This window comes from Dermacentor silvarum, chromosome 3, assembly GCF_013339745.2.
Source record: "Dermacentor silvarum isolate Dsil-2018 chromosome 3, BIME_Dsil_1.4, whole genome shotgun sequence".
Taxonomy (NCBI): Eukaryota; Metazoa; Arthropoda; class Arachnida; order Ixodida; family Ixodidae; genus Dermacentor; species Dermacentor silvarum.
In genome coordinates, this window is record NC_051156.1 from 182,523,090 (window position 1) to 182,539,615 (window position 16,526).

A 16,526-nucleotide genomic window follows, 5' to 3' on the forward strand; every position below is an offset into this window, starting at 1 on the left:
GGCTAACGTTAGCTTGGACACCCTATATATAGCTACATGATCGAGTCGCGTTGACTCTTCGGCACCTGCACTCCTAATCTCGTCTCACACAAGTTCCACTTACTGGAGTTGCTCAAGAGCCATAACTATGCTAACTTCGCGAGACCCGGTCATATACATTATACATACGAATGTATAATCTACATCGCGTGCATTATAATGCACACTGCATGCAACCTTTCTTTCTTTTTTCAGAATCCACTCGGAAGCGATTACGTAAAACATTCATCCCGCACATAAAGTTGGATGCATGCTAAACTGCGTGAAATGATTTATTCATATTTTTGCCCGTCAGCTTTCGAGAATGACGAGACCAACTTGATGTGACCAAGGCTGCAGTTTAGGCCTGTTGGTGCGCCATTAGTACAGGCAGGTTAAGCAGCGCGTTGCGCAACCTCGTATAACCAATGTACACCGCCTTTTCCTGAGAGTTGCACACCTCTTCTTCTTCTCCCCGTGTTAAATGGCGCCTGAATTAAATGGATTAAATAAAATGGCGCCTGAAGGGGATACATGTTTCTGAATCGAGAGGCGTTCCTAAGGCCATTATTACAACAATATAGACGGTTGCAACAGTGATTTTTTATTTTTTATTTAAGCGAATATCGTTACTCTAATTGTCCGAAAGGGGTCCTTTCAGAACAACTGGTCGGACCTAAAGTGCATGGAAAACGAGCGGGTAAACCCTGATTTCGGAATCCGTTTCAACTATAACTATCGATTGCCCGAGTTTGAATCACCGCGACTCGTTTGCAGTGCGCCAAAAGATCGTTCATGCATCGTAGCCCGCAGCTGATAAAATACTAGAGCGAAGCAATATATCTGCGGTATAGACATATAAAAAGAAGAAATGATTGATATGGTTTAGCTTCTTAAAGCTACGCCCAAAGTGTGAGAGACGCCGTACACAGGGGCGGATCCAGGTTTTTTCTGAGGGGGGGGTCAGCTTCTGTCAATGATGATGATGATGATGATGATGATAGTAGCCTTACTTATTTACCTAAATTCACCGTTTCTGCTCACGATAAACCCGCGTTTTATACGTCTAGAGCAACACCTGTAGCCCACCGTGGTGGCTCAGTCAGCTCAGGCGTTGCGCTGCTGAGCACGAGATCGCGGGATCAAATCCCGGCCGCGGCGGCCGCATTTCGATGGAGGCGAAATGCAAAAACGCCCGTGTGCTTGCGTTGTAGTGCACGTTAAAGAACCCCAGGTGGTCAAAATTAATTCGGAGCCTTCCACTACGGCGTGCCTCATAATCATAACTGGTTTTGGCACGTAAATCCCCTGAACGAGGAAGAAGACCTGTGGTGAAGCCAGGTATCGGTTTCTCCGAGCTTATAGGAAGAGGACGGTACCCAATACAGCCATTTGCTTGGCGGCGGTGCCTGCTAATACAGGGTGTTCAAAACTAAGCTTTATGCTTTTCTTAAAATTAGGCACGGGGAGGCACGCGAAGACCACCTTTGCAAATAAATTATGTAGCCAGGGGGGCATAAAGTGAGATGATAATAATTACTGTGAGCAGCCCAATTAACTAAAGTTGAACAATTAGTTTTTGTCGACTGCAGTAAGTGGGTATGTTTGTATTGAAAACTTAGGGGCAGTCGTGTTTCTTACTGCAGTAAATAAAAAGTTAATCATTCAATTTTAGTCAATTCGGCTGCTGACAGCGATAATTATCATCTCACTTTGTGTCCCCCTGGCCACATAACTTATATGCGCAGGTGGTCTTCACGTGCCTCCCAGAGCCTAATTTTAAGAAAACCATAATGCTTAATTTTGAACACCCGGTATATCTAGCCTGTATTGTTTCTTAAAATAAAATTTGGTATGATCTGTTGCAGGTTCGTTATAAATGCGTAAGCACGGGTCCGTCTTTGGAGTTCTATTGAGACACCTTGTTTTCCTTAAGGAGATTTTTTGTGTTCGGCTGAGACACCTTCGTTTGCTTTGGAGCTCCAACGCGGCAACCACTACGCTAGTTGTTTACGATATGCGAATCACCGTGTATGAAGACTCACGACGCCACCTACAAGAAGAACTATGTGGTGTATACGTAGTAGCTGAGAGCGCGAGCCAGCGTCTTCATGTTTTGTTTCCCACGCGATGCCATCCTTGGCCCGCGGGCTGGCGTTAGCTGCTAACGTTACGCTCCCCCACTTCGCAACCGCTGCTCGAGACTTCGCCCCGCTCCGCGAGAACGCCAACTCAGACAAACGGCTCCAGCGGCTTTGACCCTACTATGCTTAATGTACGGTAATAAAACTGCGAAGTTACAATGAAAAGCGTGTAGTGTACGAACGATACTGTGCTCGTACTGGATATTGTCAACGTGTAACTGTGATCACAATGAGTGCTACAGTTAAAAAAAGTTGCCCGTGCGTAGTTCTTAGTATAGCTGTTAGCTGTTATTATTTATACAGGGTTTGTCCGAAAAGTAATGTCAGTGAGTCGATTAAAAAGAAATGATTGATCAGATCGGTACAACACAACAAAATGTTTCAAAATAGGCTCCTCCTGCGTCGTTACATTGCCTTTAGCAAGATTTCCAACCATCGAAGGCGTCACGGTAGGCCTCCATAGGAATGTCCCTTGAGCCTTGGTGCAAGCCTTTTCGACTTTGCCAACTGTCACGAAATGACGTCCTTTCATGGGAATTTTCAAGCGCAGAAAGAAGAAGCCTGGGAGAGCCACGTCAGGACTGTAGGATGGCTGGGGAACCGTTGGCATCTTTCAATCGGCCAGGAAGCGGGTCACGAGGAAGGCGGTGCAGGCTGCATGGCGCGTTGTCATGGTGAAGTTTCCAATCGCCCCCGATATCAGGCCGGGTGCGATGATACCTTCGTTTGAGTCGCTTGAGCACTTTCACGTAGAATTTGGCGTTCACGGTTGTGCCATGGGGTACAAACTCATGGTGGACAATGCCACTGATGTCAAAGAACACAATCAGCATGGTCTTGACCTTTGACTTGCTAATTCTGGCCTTCTTGGGGAGAGGGGTCGCCGAGCTGTGCCACTTGGCACTTTGCCTTTTTGTTTCGGGGTCGTATTCAAACACCCAAGTCTTGTCACCTGTGATGACATTGTCCAAAACGTGGGGGTCACTTTCGCACAAGTCCCAAACCTCCTGGCACGTTTCAACTCGGCTCGATTGTTGGTCGTCCATTGACATTTTGCGCAAGATCCTCGTGCACACTTTTCACATCTGAAAAATTTTCGTCAAAATCTCGTGAACGGTACTTTTTGGAATGTTTACTGTCTGTGCCAGTAAACGGACACTCAAACGAGAGTCTAAGTACAAAAGATATCTCGCGCGCGTCACATTTTCGTCGGTGATGGTCATTGATGGCGGTACAGCGCGGGCTTCATCGCTGACCTCTTCACAACCTTCTAAAAATACCTTGTGCCCCGTTAAACTTGACGTTCTGACAAACAATTATCACCAAAAGCCGTCTTTATCATAGGAAAAGTTTCCACTGCAGACTTGCCGAGTTTCACACAAAACTCGATGGCAGTCCTTCGTTCGAACGAGCGCTGCATTACGGCTTGCACGGTAAATGAAAATGAGTTGACGAAAAACCTTGTCCTTACTCTCCAGATGGTCGCAGACGACGGAGCGACCGCGCGTGCGTAAGCTGACTTCCCCCTCTACCAATCCCAACTGGTCTTAGCGCGCTGCGACGTATAGTCGCTTCACAATATAATCACTGACATTACTTTTGGGACAAACCCTTTATATGAACATTTCAGCAAGTGATCTCTTTCATTAAGCAGGTTGGTCGCTGACCCGATGACAGCCAATGAGGCAACCGATGGCACCCCACGGGGCAATTAAGTTGATCAGGCGCGAAGGCGCTGGCGCGGACATCGGCGTGCTTGGCAAAAGAGACGTCCCCGCGTTCATTCGACGCCACCGACGGGACGAATAAGGCACCGCCGGCGCCAGGAGGTCCAAGGTGTTCATGAGAAAAAATAACTACGGCAACTTCGCGACATCACACCCCGACGGAATACAACTAAGCTTGTGAGCGAGCTATAGCTTTACTTCTACATGGCTGATATCACTGGTACTCACGAAAAATACTTTTGAAGAATGCTGGTGGCCATATTTTTTGCGACAGGGCCATCCCACTGTCAGCGAGGGGGCGATGCAGAAATCTGAGGGGGGGGGGGGGGGGGGTCAGGACATCCGGACATCCCCCCTGGATCCGCGCCTGGCCGTACAGCGGAACAACTAGGGCTCCGAAGTAATGTTGACGCTCGGCGCATTGATCTTGTAGAATATTTCTTTCTTTGACTCCGCGATGGTCAAATATTCGTAAAGTGCTTCGCTCGTCAGACAAAATTGTCGTTGTCCGCGTCCCTTTCGCTAACGCAGTTTAAAGGGCCGCTGAAGAGAAACACAACATCAGTTTATAAACTGAGAAGGTATAACGGCTGCTATGGAACAGCGGAACAATCTAACTCCTCAGCGTATAGCGAGGTTAACAACGCGAGGTGCACGTTAAAGTTTGTTGGACCTGTGCCCCTCCTCCCCATCCGAAAACTATACCCCCCATGTCCGAAGTATGCGGTCCCTGCAAGCGCGTCTACCGCGGACCCGCACCGTGTATTTTGAAAACGCCCTGCAAGAAAGCACCAACGAATTGTCCAATCTTAAAAGTATAGGCGACGGCTTTCGCACGACGTCACTAATGCCGGCCTTTTATACACGCTCTGATTTGAGTTATTCATTGCGTCAAGCGGCAAACTTTCACGGGAGATGAAGAACAGGGCCGCGATTTTGTAGCGATGCCTTATGAGTTATTCTATACTAGTCTTATCATCCACCGCTCACGGCCGGCTGATCCCGTGGATAACGCAAGCGGACCGTCGCTCTGACCACTGACAAAGCGCGATAAGCGCGAAAAGGCATTATTACTGAAAAGGCATCGCTACAAAATACCGACCCAGCTAGGAAGGTCAACAATGAAGGACGGAAGGGATGGACTAAGGGAATCGTTACGAACTCTCATGGTCCCAGAATTCATTGCGTGGCACAAGACGTATCGATACAAGGGCACCTTTGCACTTCGACCCCGTAGGAATGCACTGACCGCAGCGCGGAGGATCAAACTGTCTAATTCGTGAAAGTGTGCGTAGCGGCAACAGGAGTTTGAAACAAAGGCAGCAAAAGCAGACATGGACACAAAAAATATATGCAGTAGAAAAGGAAGGACGGTGCGTTGGCCTTGTGCAAGGCTTGCTGTGAAACAAGTGTTGCGCGCTTTCCACGTAGCGGTCTGTGCTATCGCGCTACACACACGCATGCACCCAGCTGAGAACGATGACTCACGCTTCCCGACAAAGCGAGCGAGCGACACATTGAGCAGCTGAGAGTGAACCGGGGAAGACGTTGACATTAATGGGTATCTCTTTTATTTCCTTCTTTGAACGCTCCAACCGACAGATGGCAGCACGAGTATCGTACTAATAGTGCAAAATGCACTCCAAAAGGGCGGGAAAAAGAGTAAAACAACAGACGGAAGCGCGCGCATTTTCGGCTGCGTTTCTTCGGTGCGCCGATGTATACAGGCCGGGCGGATTTGCGTCGCTTGTTCGTTGCCATCACCAAGTACGTAAACAACAAAAGCAACAGTGGATGTAAACAAGAAGATCCTCAGCCCGGAGCAAATGTTTAGACAAAGGGACTTGCCTTTGTCACGTATTGTCTTGGCGAAGGCAAGCCCTCTTGTCGAAACATTAGCGCCGAGCCTGAGGCTAATTCCCGCGTTCGCCCACTGTTGATCAACTCAAGTCTCGACGTTCCTGCGACCTCACTATCTTGCAAAGAAAAATATACAACGCAGTGCACACACCTACACCTGCGCGTAAAGGCCACCGCTTTTAGAAGTGCGACCGCGGATCACCCGACGACGCATTCAGCAACATCGAAACGCAAAAACGACGACAGCATAGTCACTTGAGGCAAAGCTGGAGTTCGATGCCGGAGGTGTTGTTAGGGTGCGTTACTCTTGCACACGGGGGTACAGTGACCTCTCGCACAATGGCGTCGCACATCGCAGCAGCAGAAAGCCACAAGAACGCTGCTGCTGCTCTTTAAGTCAACCGGACTGAATGGCCGATGGCCACGAGATCAAACGGCGCGCGCAGACCGCGTGCGCCTCCAAAACTCGGACGTCGCGAATGACCGTCTGGGAGGCAGCGATGAACACCCAATTGTATCCAATATGGGCCTGTATAACGTAAAACTATTCCCAATCTGTTTTTATTCCAAATCGGCCATTAGCCCTCCGTGATAGGTCAATGAGTTTCGGGCTCTGCCCATATGGGCTGGACTCGAACCATTCAGGCCTATCCCGGATGTCTGATAGCCCATCTGGAATAAAAACAGATTGGAATAGTTTTACGTTATACCGGTCATGCACTCTGTCCCATGTCCTCTCATATTTTCTGCCCTTTCCCCCTCCCACAGTGTACGGTAGCCAAGAGAGGTCAGTCCGGGGTACCATATTCTGGACATTGTCAAATTCCGCCATGTTGTCGAATACGGCGGCATTTTGAGCCAATCGGAGAAGCCACGGCAGCCCTTTCGCGGACTGCCTGACTAGCTGAAAATGGCGCCATTTTCGCAGAATTTCACATCGCAGAACTTCACAATGTCGGAAATAGCACCCCTGGTTAACAATCCTGCCTTTCTCTCTCTTTCTTGCCGAAGAACCGCAATGGAAAAACTCGAAACGCACAGGGCGAAACTGAGGTGTTCGCAAGTGAAATCAAAACTGGATGAAATCCCCTGTCTTGAACAGAGATGTGCCCCCGAAAAGAAGAAAAGAAAGAAAGAAAATGATAGCTGGCGTCTTCTCTTTGCCTTTTCCTTTGTTTTTTTTTTCTCTCTCTTTTTTTGCTTGTTTCGAGACGGCTCATGCTCTGAATAAAACCATCGGCGTGTAAGTTAGTGACTAACAGCCGAGGAAAACCCTTTCTCCCTTTCCTTCTTTCTCTCTTTCTTTCTTTCATTTAAGTTAAGCTATGGCGGTGATCGACGCGCCTCGACAGGTAATGAGGCTGAAAAATTAAGTCACGGTGAAGGGACGAATGGTAATAAAATTTGTGAAACAGGATCAGACGTGCTATTGCATGTTCTACGAGATGCAAGTGATGGAAGAAATAGATTGCCTTTCATTGATGTTATGCTAGCGGTACGGCTATATTTTGAAAATATGAAACGGACTGAATTATATTGAAGAAGCTCGAATGAAGGAATAAGGTTTTCATCGTACGGGTCCCATACAGCTGCAGCGTATTCTAACTTAGGACGCACTAATGACTTGTAACGTAGTCATTTTAAAGATGATGGTGCCTTGGAAAAATTGTGACGTAAGCAACCAAGCATGCTATTAGCTTTATCATGCACTCAGTGTGAAGGTTCCAGGTTAAATTTGCAGTTATATGTTAACGGGTTCTAGAGGAATTTTATTCAGATAGTATAATGGTACTGGTGTTCCTGTACACACGCATAACTTTACATTCATTCATATTAAGTTTCATTAGCCAGGTGTCACACCAATCAATCACAGAGTCCAAGTCACATTGAAGAGCATTAGTGTCTTCTTAAGTAATTATTTCACAATGCATCAAACAATCATCGGCGAACAAGTGAATGTGAGACGTCAACAAAGAAGGTAGGCCGTTAATATAAATCAGGAAAAGTGCGGACCCTAGCACTGATGCCCGAGGCACACCAGAGCGAACCTCAGTCAATGATAATTCATAATTATTCGCAGTAAGAAACTGATAACGGTTACTAAAAAAGCACTCAATCCATTTCAGCAGGTTACTGTCAAGGTTTAAACGACTCAGCTAGAAAAGCAGCAGCAGTGCTCTCCCTAATGCTTTATTTAGGAGAAAAAGGAATGACCCATAATGGTACAGGGGTACTAAACTTCACAATGAATGTACGATCAACGTAAACAAGACATTACATTTGTTTTTCTTTCTTCTTTGTCACCTACGCCATATTTCCTCATATATCTGGACGTTAAATAATTATTTTACAGCACATATCTCAATCTACAAAATGTAGCTAGTGAGTTCGCAAGGCGTATCCACTTGGAACGAATTCTCAGGACTGAACCAGTTTCGAGATATTAATTTTCAAAGTGTCCGACGAAATGCATTGGTGTTCCAGTTACTTTTGGGCTTCAATGCATAAAACAACGTTTTCTTCAAAAAGGTAACTGGAACGCCAATGCATTTCTTCGGACACTTTGAACATTAATATCTCGAAACTGGTTCAGTCCTGAGAATTCGTTCCAAGTGGATACGCCTTGCGAACTCACCGGCTATAATTCGTAGATTGAAATATGTGCTATAATGTAATTAATTAAGAAGATAATTAGCATAATTGTGTTAATTATTCAATTAGGCGTCTTGACTTCTCGCGGACGTAGTGGCCGCCTCATCGAGTAGTTTAGTTCAAGGATTAGAATTGTGCTATCTGCCACAGGCAATTAAAAAGAAATTCGTTCAGCTAAAATGCTGACCACTACGCTTCTTTGCAGAACACGCAGTTCGTCGCGCAAAACGCCATATTGACGGGGCCAAATCGTAGACCTACAATTTCTAGCACAAAATGTCGGCATTCTTCTGGTTTCGTGGATTTTCGCGCAGTCGGGGCGACGTGATTGAATAACTCCATTCGGGTTTCCATTCGGCAGCGCCCGGGCCGGACGACGCTCAAACAAACGATCGCTTGAAAGAATCGACCCATGCAGCAACACCTGTGCGCGCCGATCAAAACGCGTTTGTATAGAGGCTGCGGCTCGCAATCTGCGCGTTCCGTGCGTTCCCGAGGAGAGTACGTGTAGTATACACATAACGCGCCGTTCGGGGTGTAAACACAATCCGGCGGCTTTGTTCCGACCGGAACGCGACATGTAAACAGGTCCCCATCTGTCGGTACTCCATTTAGCTGGACCCCGCTGCGGAGACAACACGAGCGCGGTGCCTTTGGCTCATATGCAAGACATATACGGGTACGCGCCTATTATATAGCCTGCAGCGTCGCGCACAATACGAACGTCCCAGTTGCGCGCCTTGCGTCAGACACGGTCATGCGAACGAAACGCAGGTTTGAGCTCGTGTTGGGAACAAAACGCTAACACAAGAGCGTGGACGAAGTGTGTCACCTATATATATGGTGTCATCCACCTGAGTATGCTGGAAGTTTGTTCCCAAGATGGCTCTCAAAAGTTCACGCGCGACGGGTGACTGTACGGTTAACCAGTCGGGTAATAGTCTCGTTGGCTGCCTAAAACGCTAACACGTAAATAAGGAGTCACGGTAAGAAATGGCGCAACCCAAGCGGCTTGGCGTATCTATGAGCTCCAACTGCGCTTATAGGTTATTTCGCACTTTTCTTTGTGTGCTCCGATTACACGCGCGACCGTGTCCCCTAATCTTAGGGCACCAATTTACGGGTCTCACGGATATCTAAAATTAGGAAAAGCGCGAAGACAGAAACGCATCACACGGAAAGACGATCAGAAAGCGTGATTTCTCACAATTTTAAGTGTACACCAACTATAGGCCTATGTCGGCAAGTATTTGTGAGTTACGATACCTGTTTGCTGCCAGCAAAATCCGCTACTGTTCGGGACTTCTGCAAGATGCCGTAATGAGGGTTAGCGCTGATGGGAGATTTGTGGGAAAGTTTAAATGAGGAGCTAAACAACGCAGCTCATCCTCATCCCCATTATCCCTGTTCCTTTACTTTCCACTTTTAAGGATGAGCGAACAGCAAGTACCTGACACGTGGATGTACAAGTCGTCGCTCGTAACTACATTGACGCTCCAGCTCTCACTAAAATACATCATCTGTGTATCTCTCTGTTTCTTTATTGACGTACAGCATAAAGGAACAAGCAGGAAAAAAAAAACCAGGTGCGTATACTACAGCTGAGAGTGCAGGAGCTTTGGCGAAGAAAAGGAGCAGCGCTAAGAAATACAGTGTTGGCCCACAGCGTGTATCATAGAGCATGCAGGGCCCATTATGTGGTTGAGGTCTTCATGCTGGCCAAAGATAACTGGGCGAAGCGCGAATAGTAGCGGAGTAAAAAGATAAAATGCTCTGAAAAGCCTCACGGAAATGTGTACACTGCTTGCAGAAAGCTGCAGACAGCACACCTTGCAAGGAAATGTAATTTGGCCGCACAATATACCGTGAAATAAAACGCCGCATGATTGAACGTCTCCTGGGCGAACTACTCATGTCGAGAAAGATTGCAGTCAGTCAAAGCTAAAGCTTTACTGTACTACAAGCCGGCTTCTGTTATATTTCCCGCACTTCTACGCTCCAGAGAGTGAAGCGACCTGACGCCTTCGGGATGGAGAGAGAGAGAAATTGTGGTTGTGAAGAGGAAGAGGCGCTACTTTCTGCCGCCTTTTAGGGAGCACAACTGAGCGCCTATACAGAACGCCCGGGAAGTCGAAGTCACGATGTCGCGCTATAGCAGGGCCGAAAGGCTATGATACGATCAAAAGTGGACGCCGACGAACGGGCAGCATGGCTTTTACGAGTTACAATATTTTCGCTACCACGATGCTTGCAATGGAAGCGTCGGCGCATAGTGAGACGCTACAATTCCGATCTTCCGGTATACTTGTGTCAGGCGCTGGGCTAACAACTCTCAGCCTCAATCTAGCGCCAGCGTGCACACCGAGCACCCCGAGTGCTGCAACAAACAGCAACTCTGGTCCCGCAAGCGATGGCCTCTTTGCTTTTCGCAAATGATGTCTTAGCCTTAGATACAATGCAATGTCTTAGATGCAGTCTTATAATCACCACAAACCGTAAAGCCGTCGGGAACGAGAGTGTCGCTTAGTCCTCAACTAACTCGAGGCGCGCGCGTAGAACTTGCTATCGCTAGAATACTTCGGATCGCGAAGGCATGAGTTTCCCCCCCGCTCTCTCTTCACACAGCTTGCAAACTGGAGGTCGCCGACCACACACACGCCGCAGTCAGCTGCCGTCACGCGCCCGGCGGCTTCATTTCTTTCGACAAAGGCCGTGCATACAAAGAACGACCGAGTTACACACACGGCGCATATATATATAAATACGCGCGCGGGAAACAAGAGCGCTGCAAGCTCGCATAACTGCATGCGGCGAGTGGCGTAATGCGCACATCTGTTGCAATGCGAAACGAGGGCCTATCTTCCGGCGGCGCGGCAATTAATCCCCACTGGAACAGTCGTGGTATACATGTACACACGAGGGAGGTGGACCGCGCTTATACGGTGAATCACTGGGCAAATTGAAATCGTGCAACCTCAAAAAGAGAAACTGGAAGATTAACGACACTGCTCAGTTGGTCGACAGACATGTCGACGTTTGGAAAGGCGGGCGGGGAACTGTACGACAGCTGCCGCTCGTGGCGTGCATTGCCTCCTGAGACTCGAAGACAACGCAGGTACATCACAGCTTTTCAAGTCGGTTCATTACCGAATAATATATTTCGAACGTGAAAAATGCGTTTTTTAAAATTATAAGTACCATGCTTAGATGCTGCTAAATATGTGGACAAACTGCATGACAGTCCCTTCATGTTTGCTATGGCAAAAAAAGAAAAAAAGAAAAGAAAAAAGATGTCGCAGTTTCACCTGAAAGGCGAAGCATCAATTGCGATAGCAAATTGGTAGAGAGCTATACGGAGTAATGATATTAGCTTTATCAGCTGTATAAACTTGGACATGCAGCAGCACCGGCAACACGCAGAACTGTTGTCGACGCCGTCGGCGTTTTGCCCGCGTTCGCTCAAAATGCGCGCGGCGTTGGTGACTGCTGCCGGAGCCTCTGATATAAATAGGCACTTGGTGCCGCAGCTAAACGTCGCCTCCCTTCCCTCCCCCCCCTCCCCCACGGCCTCTCGCACATCGGAAGAAGGCGCGTTTGCTCTACATATATGGTGATTGTAAATGAGGAAAGAGACGCCTACTTCTGCAGCCCTTAAGGGAGCACGGCGCAGAACGCGCGTTTGTTCTCCGCCGTGCGTTCACTCCCCGTGAAAGCGCGCGCCCCTCGCGCCCTTTCACTCGCACATACAGCGTTCGGCGCGCGGCGACGATTTAATCTTCATTGACGTCATACGGAACCTCACGGCGACGGCGACGGCGACGCCGACGGCAGAAATCTGCTTTTGAGTGTCCATATAATTGCTATCGCAATAAAAGAAAAACAGGGATGAAGATGTAAGACTGCTTAGTGGGTTGGTAAGTTGATGCTGCAGTTCACATTTTCATGTCACTTTATGATATTGGAAACGCACTTCGCGGTTATCTTTTCGTCGTCTGCGACGACGCGACCGTCTAGATAACATTAGTGTCTATTTTTATCGAATGGTGACAGAAAAAATATGACCAAACCACTTCCATACGGTTCCGTACGCGTCTAAATTATTGTCCGCGACGAGTATTCTACGCAATCGCTTCTGGATTAATTTGTGAAACGATTAAAAGCAATGTGCATTTTAATGTACCAGGGAATCTCACAAGCGTATTATAGTATATGTCCTATGCACTCAACAATTATTCGTAAGAGTGGTATGTATACACAGGGTTTCGTTACGACACAAGTTTGAGAGAACCAGACAGTCCCCTCGCGACACAGCGGGCTGCCGACAAAGCATCGTAAGATCCACACAACCATCTTACGACACGGCCTTTTAGAAGAGCTATACACAGCATCACTACGAACCTTTGCACGTAGCAAGTACAGAGACGCGAAATTTGACCATAGGCACCAATGCTGTAACAGGCGATCAAATAGAAAACATACGTGATCCCGGTCGCTTCGGAAAGTGGCTTCTCCTGCAGGCTATTTTTACCCCTTGCGAGAGAGCTTCGTAAGAGAGCTACACAACTCTCTTGCGAAACAGCTTTCGTAATAGAAGTACACAACTATTTCTTACAACACAGCTTCGCACGGTATCGTTAAGCAAGTCGCTCGCGAAGCCCTCCATTCATATCGAAACGGTCTTTCCTCGTGTAATAAATTGGAAAGCCCTGTCGGAATAGCAGAGACGTATACTATAGCGTAATCGTACACTGAAAATAACGTAAAGGCGTATATAACCGAGAAAACGTGGCGACATTATGTAACACTGAGATTAGCCTCAACGCTCTTTTCCTCGTAAAAAAAAAAATCTTGTGAAATCATCTTCGCAAGGATTAACGTAGCTGCTATGACGTTCTTTATAACATAACATAATTGGTGATTAAAAACGAAAAGCTCTGCGCGCTTTGGTTACAGACGACGTCACGAGATGCCGTCGCCAGCTAAACTGCTCTCGCGCCTACGTCGTCAGGTATTTTGCTTTGAGCGTATACGCTAAAGTCACGCCACCGATACGCTAGACTTCTCTGACAGGGGTTTCGTCTATAGTCACGCGTATAGGAGACCTTCGCATACGGAAACAGCGCCGTATGCTAGAAATTTAGCGTACGGAAGTGTTGTGAATTCCGCATCATTTCCGTAAGAAGTGTGCGGAAAGCGCATGGTTACACTCGAATGGATAATTTTACGAGACGGACAAATCTGTTAGACTTGTCCCGTGCATTCTGTCTTCATTCTTTTGCGCCATACTTTTTTTTTTGTCCGTCACAAACCAGCTTACTAGATTATGCCTAAATTACACCTAAATGTGCTCACTGCAACAAATATACGTCATCAATAGCAAAATTCGTTAAATAAAGGAAAAATTTCCAACCTTTGTACGCGTACTTTCCTAACCCTTAGGAATAGGCTGAAAACGGCAAAGTATTGCCACTGGGAATGCCGGGAAATTTGCGTGATCTACGTAGATGGAACATATTTTCGGTTGGGTTCCGGCAGATAACACTTTCTTGTTAAAAATGCTTCGTGCAGGCTACCCCTGAGACGCCGAACGGGGAAACTAATTAGAGGAAGACAAGCAGCGGAATCGACCGACTATAGGCACGGCAGCCGCGTCCTGTCAACTTCAAGCCACGTCGATCGCGTCATTATAGCAGCTGCAAATACGTCACGCAATTCGAGTAATCCGCACATATATACGTATATACCAGCCCAGCTTGCACGCGGCGTTATCTGACTCACCGTTGTGCATGTGCTCGAGCTTGCCGTTGAGCTTGGCCGTCCTGCCGCAGAAGACGTGCACCTCGTCGTCGGTGGCGATGGCCACCGTGCGGCCGTCGGGCGACAGCGCCAAGCACCGCGGGTTCGCGCCCTGGCTCACGGGAGGGAACTGGCCCGTGGTCAGCAGGTACGGCTCCTGGCCCTTCTGGTATTCGACTGCGCAGGCGCGGAGAAGAGGAGGGAGCAAGAACTGGTGATCAAGTCGGGCATCGTTTGGCACGGAGGACTACCACAGGTTGCCGCGTATGGATGCCTCCGCACGAAAGAGAGAAATGCGCTGTATACGGTGTAGCATTGTAAAGTTGGTCGAATTCGATCGCACCGTCTCACAATAAAAAGAACAGCGATCGAGGAACATGAGAAGAAAGTGAGCAGGGCAAGAATCAACCGTTGTGTTCACTTTCTCGTGCACTGTCCCTTTGTGCGGCTTTTGTATAAGACTGAACGTGCCGTTTGGCTAGTTGGTTTGACACAGTAACATTTTTCAGCGCGAAGACAAGACAAAACAGAGCGCTGGAAAAGTGCCCCGTTTTGCCATTAAGAGGTTGTCCTATCTCTGCCCTGGAAAATAGAACTTGTAGGACAGAACAAAAGTGCTTGCTCGAAAGATTGTGCGGCATTGTGTCTAGTGAGGAACATTAAAGTCAGCGTGTTGTCTATATGTACACACGAGACACGGTTAAATCTTGGTTTTGTTTGCCAGCTTCCGTTGTTCAAGAAGTCGCGGCTCTTTGTAGTCTATTATCGATTTATTTGGCCGAGATGGACACTTGCAGTATTGTAATCCAGAGGTATACGTTTAAAAGTGCTACAGTTCTTCACCTGGAATGCATGTAAGCCATTGTGATAGTTCTTTATTGGTTTCGTTTCGCTCTGGCCTGTCGTAACATTTGTGTCGTCGATATTTAGGGGATCTATCTGTCTGTTGTTAATGTGGGATGTAGAATTATTTGGAAGTTTAACGATACCACAGTTATTATCTACCAAAATTATGTTCCATCGATTATGCACCGAAAGCGACAGCACTCTACCGCTATTTGCTTCCGCTACGTTAGTGCAAGCAAGAGCGCTGTAGGCGCCCGAGCGATTGAATGAATGAATGACTGATTGAATGAATGAATTAATTAATTGAACGAGCGAGCGAACGAACGAACGAACTAACGAGCGAACGAACGAACGAGCGAACGAACGAACGAACGAACGAACGAACGAACGAACGAACGAACGAACGAACGAACGAACGAACGAACGAACGAACGAACGAACGAACGAACGAACGAACGAACGAACGAACGAACGAACGTTTTCGTGCAACAGTGAGGGGGCACACTACTACACCAGAATAGTACAACACCACGGTTGCCAGGCAGGCACACTACAGTTATGGTGATAGAGCCCTTCTCGTCTACCAAACAAAACAAATTTGCTAGTTGAGACCTACAATAAATGTTGCGCGTGTAACAATTGTCAATACCGGCCCATGCTCATTGATGAAACACACAAACTGATTTTGCATAACTGGCAACCCATGGGAAGGTGGGGTGCAGCAGGATTTATTTTTAAAGCTTGCTTTGAACACACGTCTTTTCTGGGACACACACGCAATTTATTAAAGATGATTAACATTTACTCGCAGCAAACTTGGAACCGCAGAGACCTAGAAGCAACACGTTGTTTTCAGATCACAGTGTCTTTTTCACCGACTTAGCTGTTGCTCATTTCGTCTGCTTCAAAAACTTGCCTGTATAAACTTGCTGCAAGCAAGTACCCCTCTGGCATCCTTTTACCATCATAAGTATTTTAACGGAAACTTAGGCAACCGACGAGCGAAACATTTTCGCGAACAGAATTTAATTTTTCGTAAAGCGACGCAGCGGTAATCGTAAAATCGCAGAATGATCCCCAATTCGTAAGTTTTACGAAAAATTAGGCAGAAGTGCCAAGTGTGCCGTTGTGAGGAGAGCGCAAAGAACACCCCCTCTTAAAGATTTCTCAAGAAGTAGGCGTGTCCACGATCATGGATTCAGTCACGGCGCAGTGCCGTAACAATTGGGGCTTTGCAATCAGGTAATACCTATCTTTCTTGAAATGTTAAATGTCTACATACACGTAACAACTTTCGGTTGGTCAACACACACACACACACACACACACACACACACACACACACACACACACACACACACACACACACACACACACACACACACACACACACACACACACACACGCACGCACGCACGCACGAACGCACACACACTTGCTCAGTGGAAGACCTCGAAGCGACGAGCAGTCGCGTCTCTCATCG

At 47.4% G+C, this 16,526-nt stretch overlaps 1 protein-coding gene across 1 annotated transcript in view; it reads right to left on the bottom strand.

Moving 5' to 3' along the window:
- Nucleotides 1-16,526, bottom strand: part of LOC119446217 (transducin beta-like protein 2) — a 353,551-nt gene that overhangs the window by 9,046 nt on the left and 327,979 nt on the right. Inside the window, exon 8 of the mRNA XM_037710581.2 lies at nucleotides 14,180-14,374. Coding sequence (XP_037566509.1) covers nucleotides 14,180-14,374 — 195 coding nt within the window. The remainder of the gene's footprint in view (nucleotides 1-14,179; nucleotides 14,375-16,526) is intronic.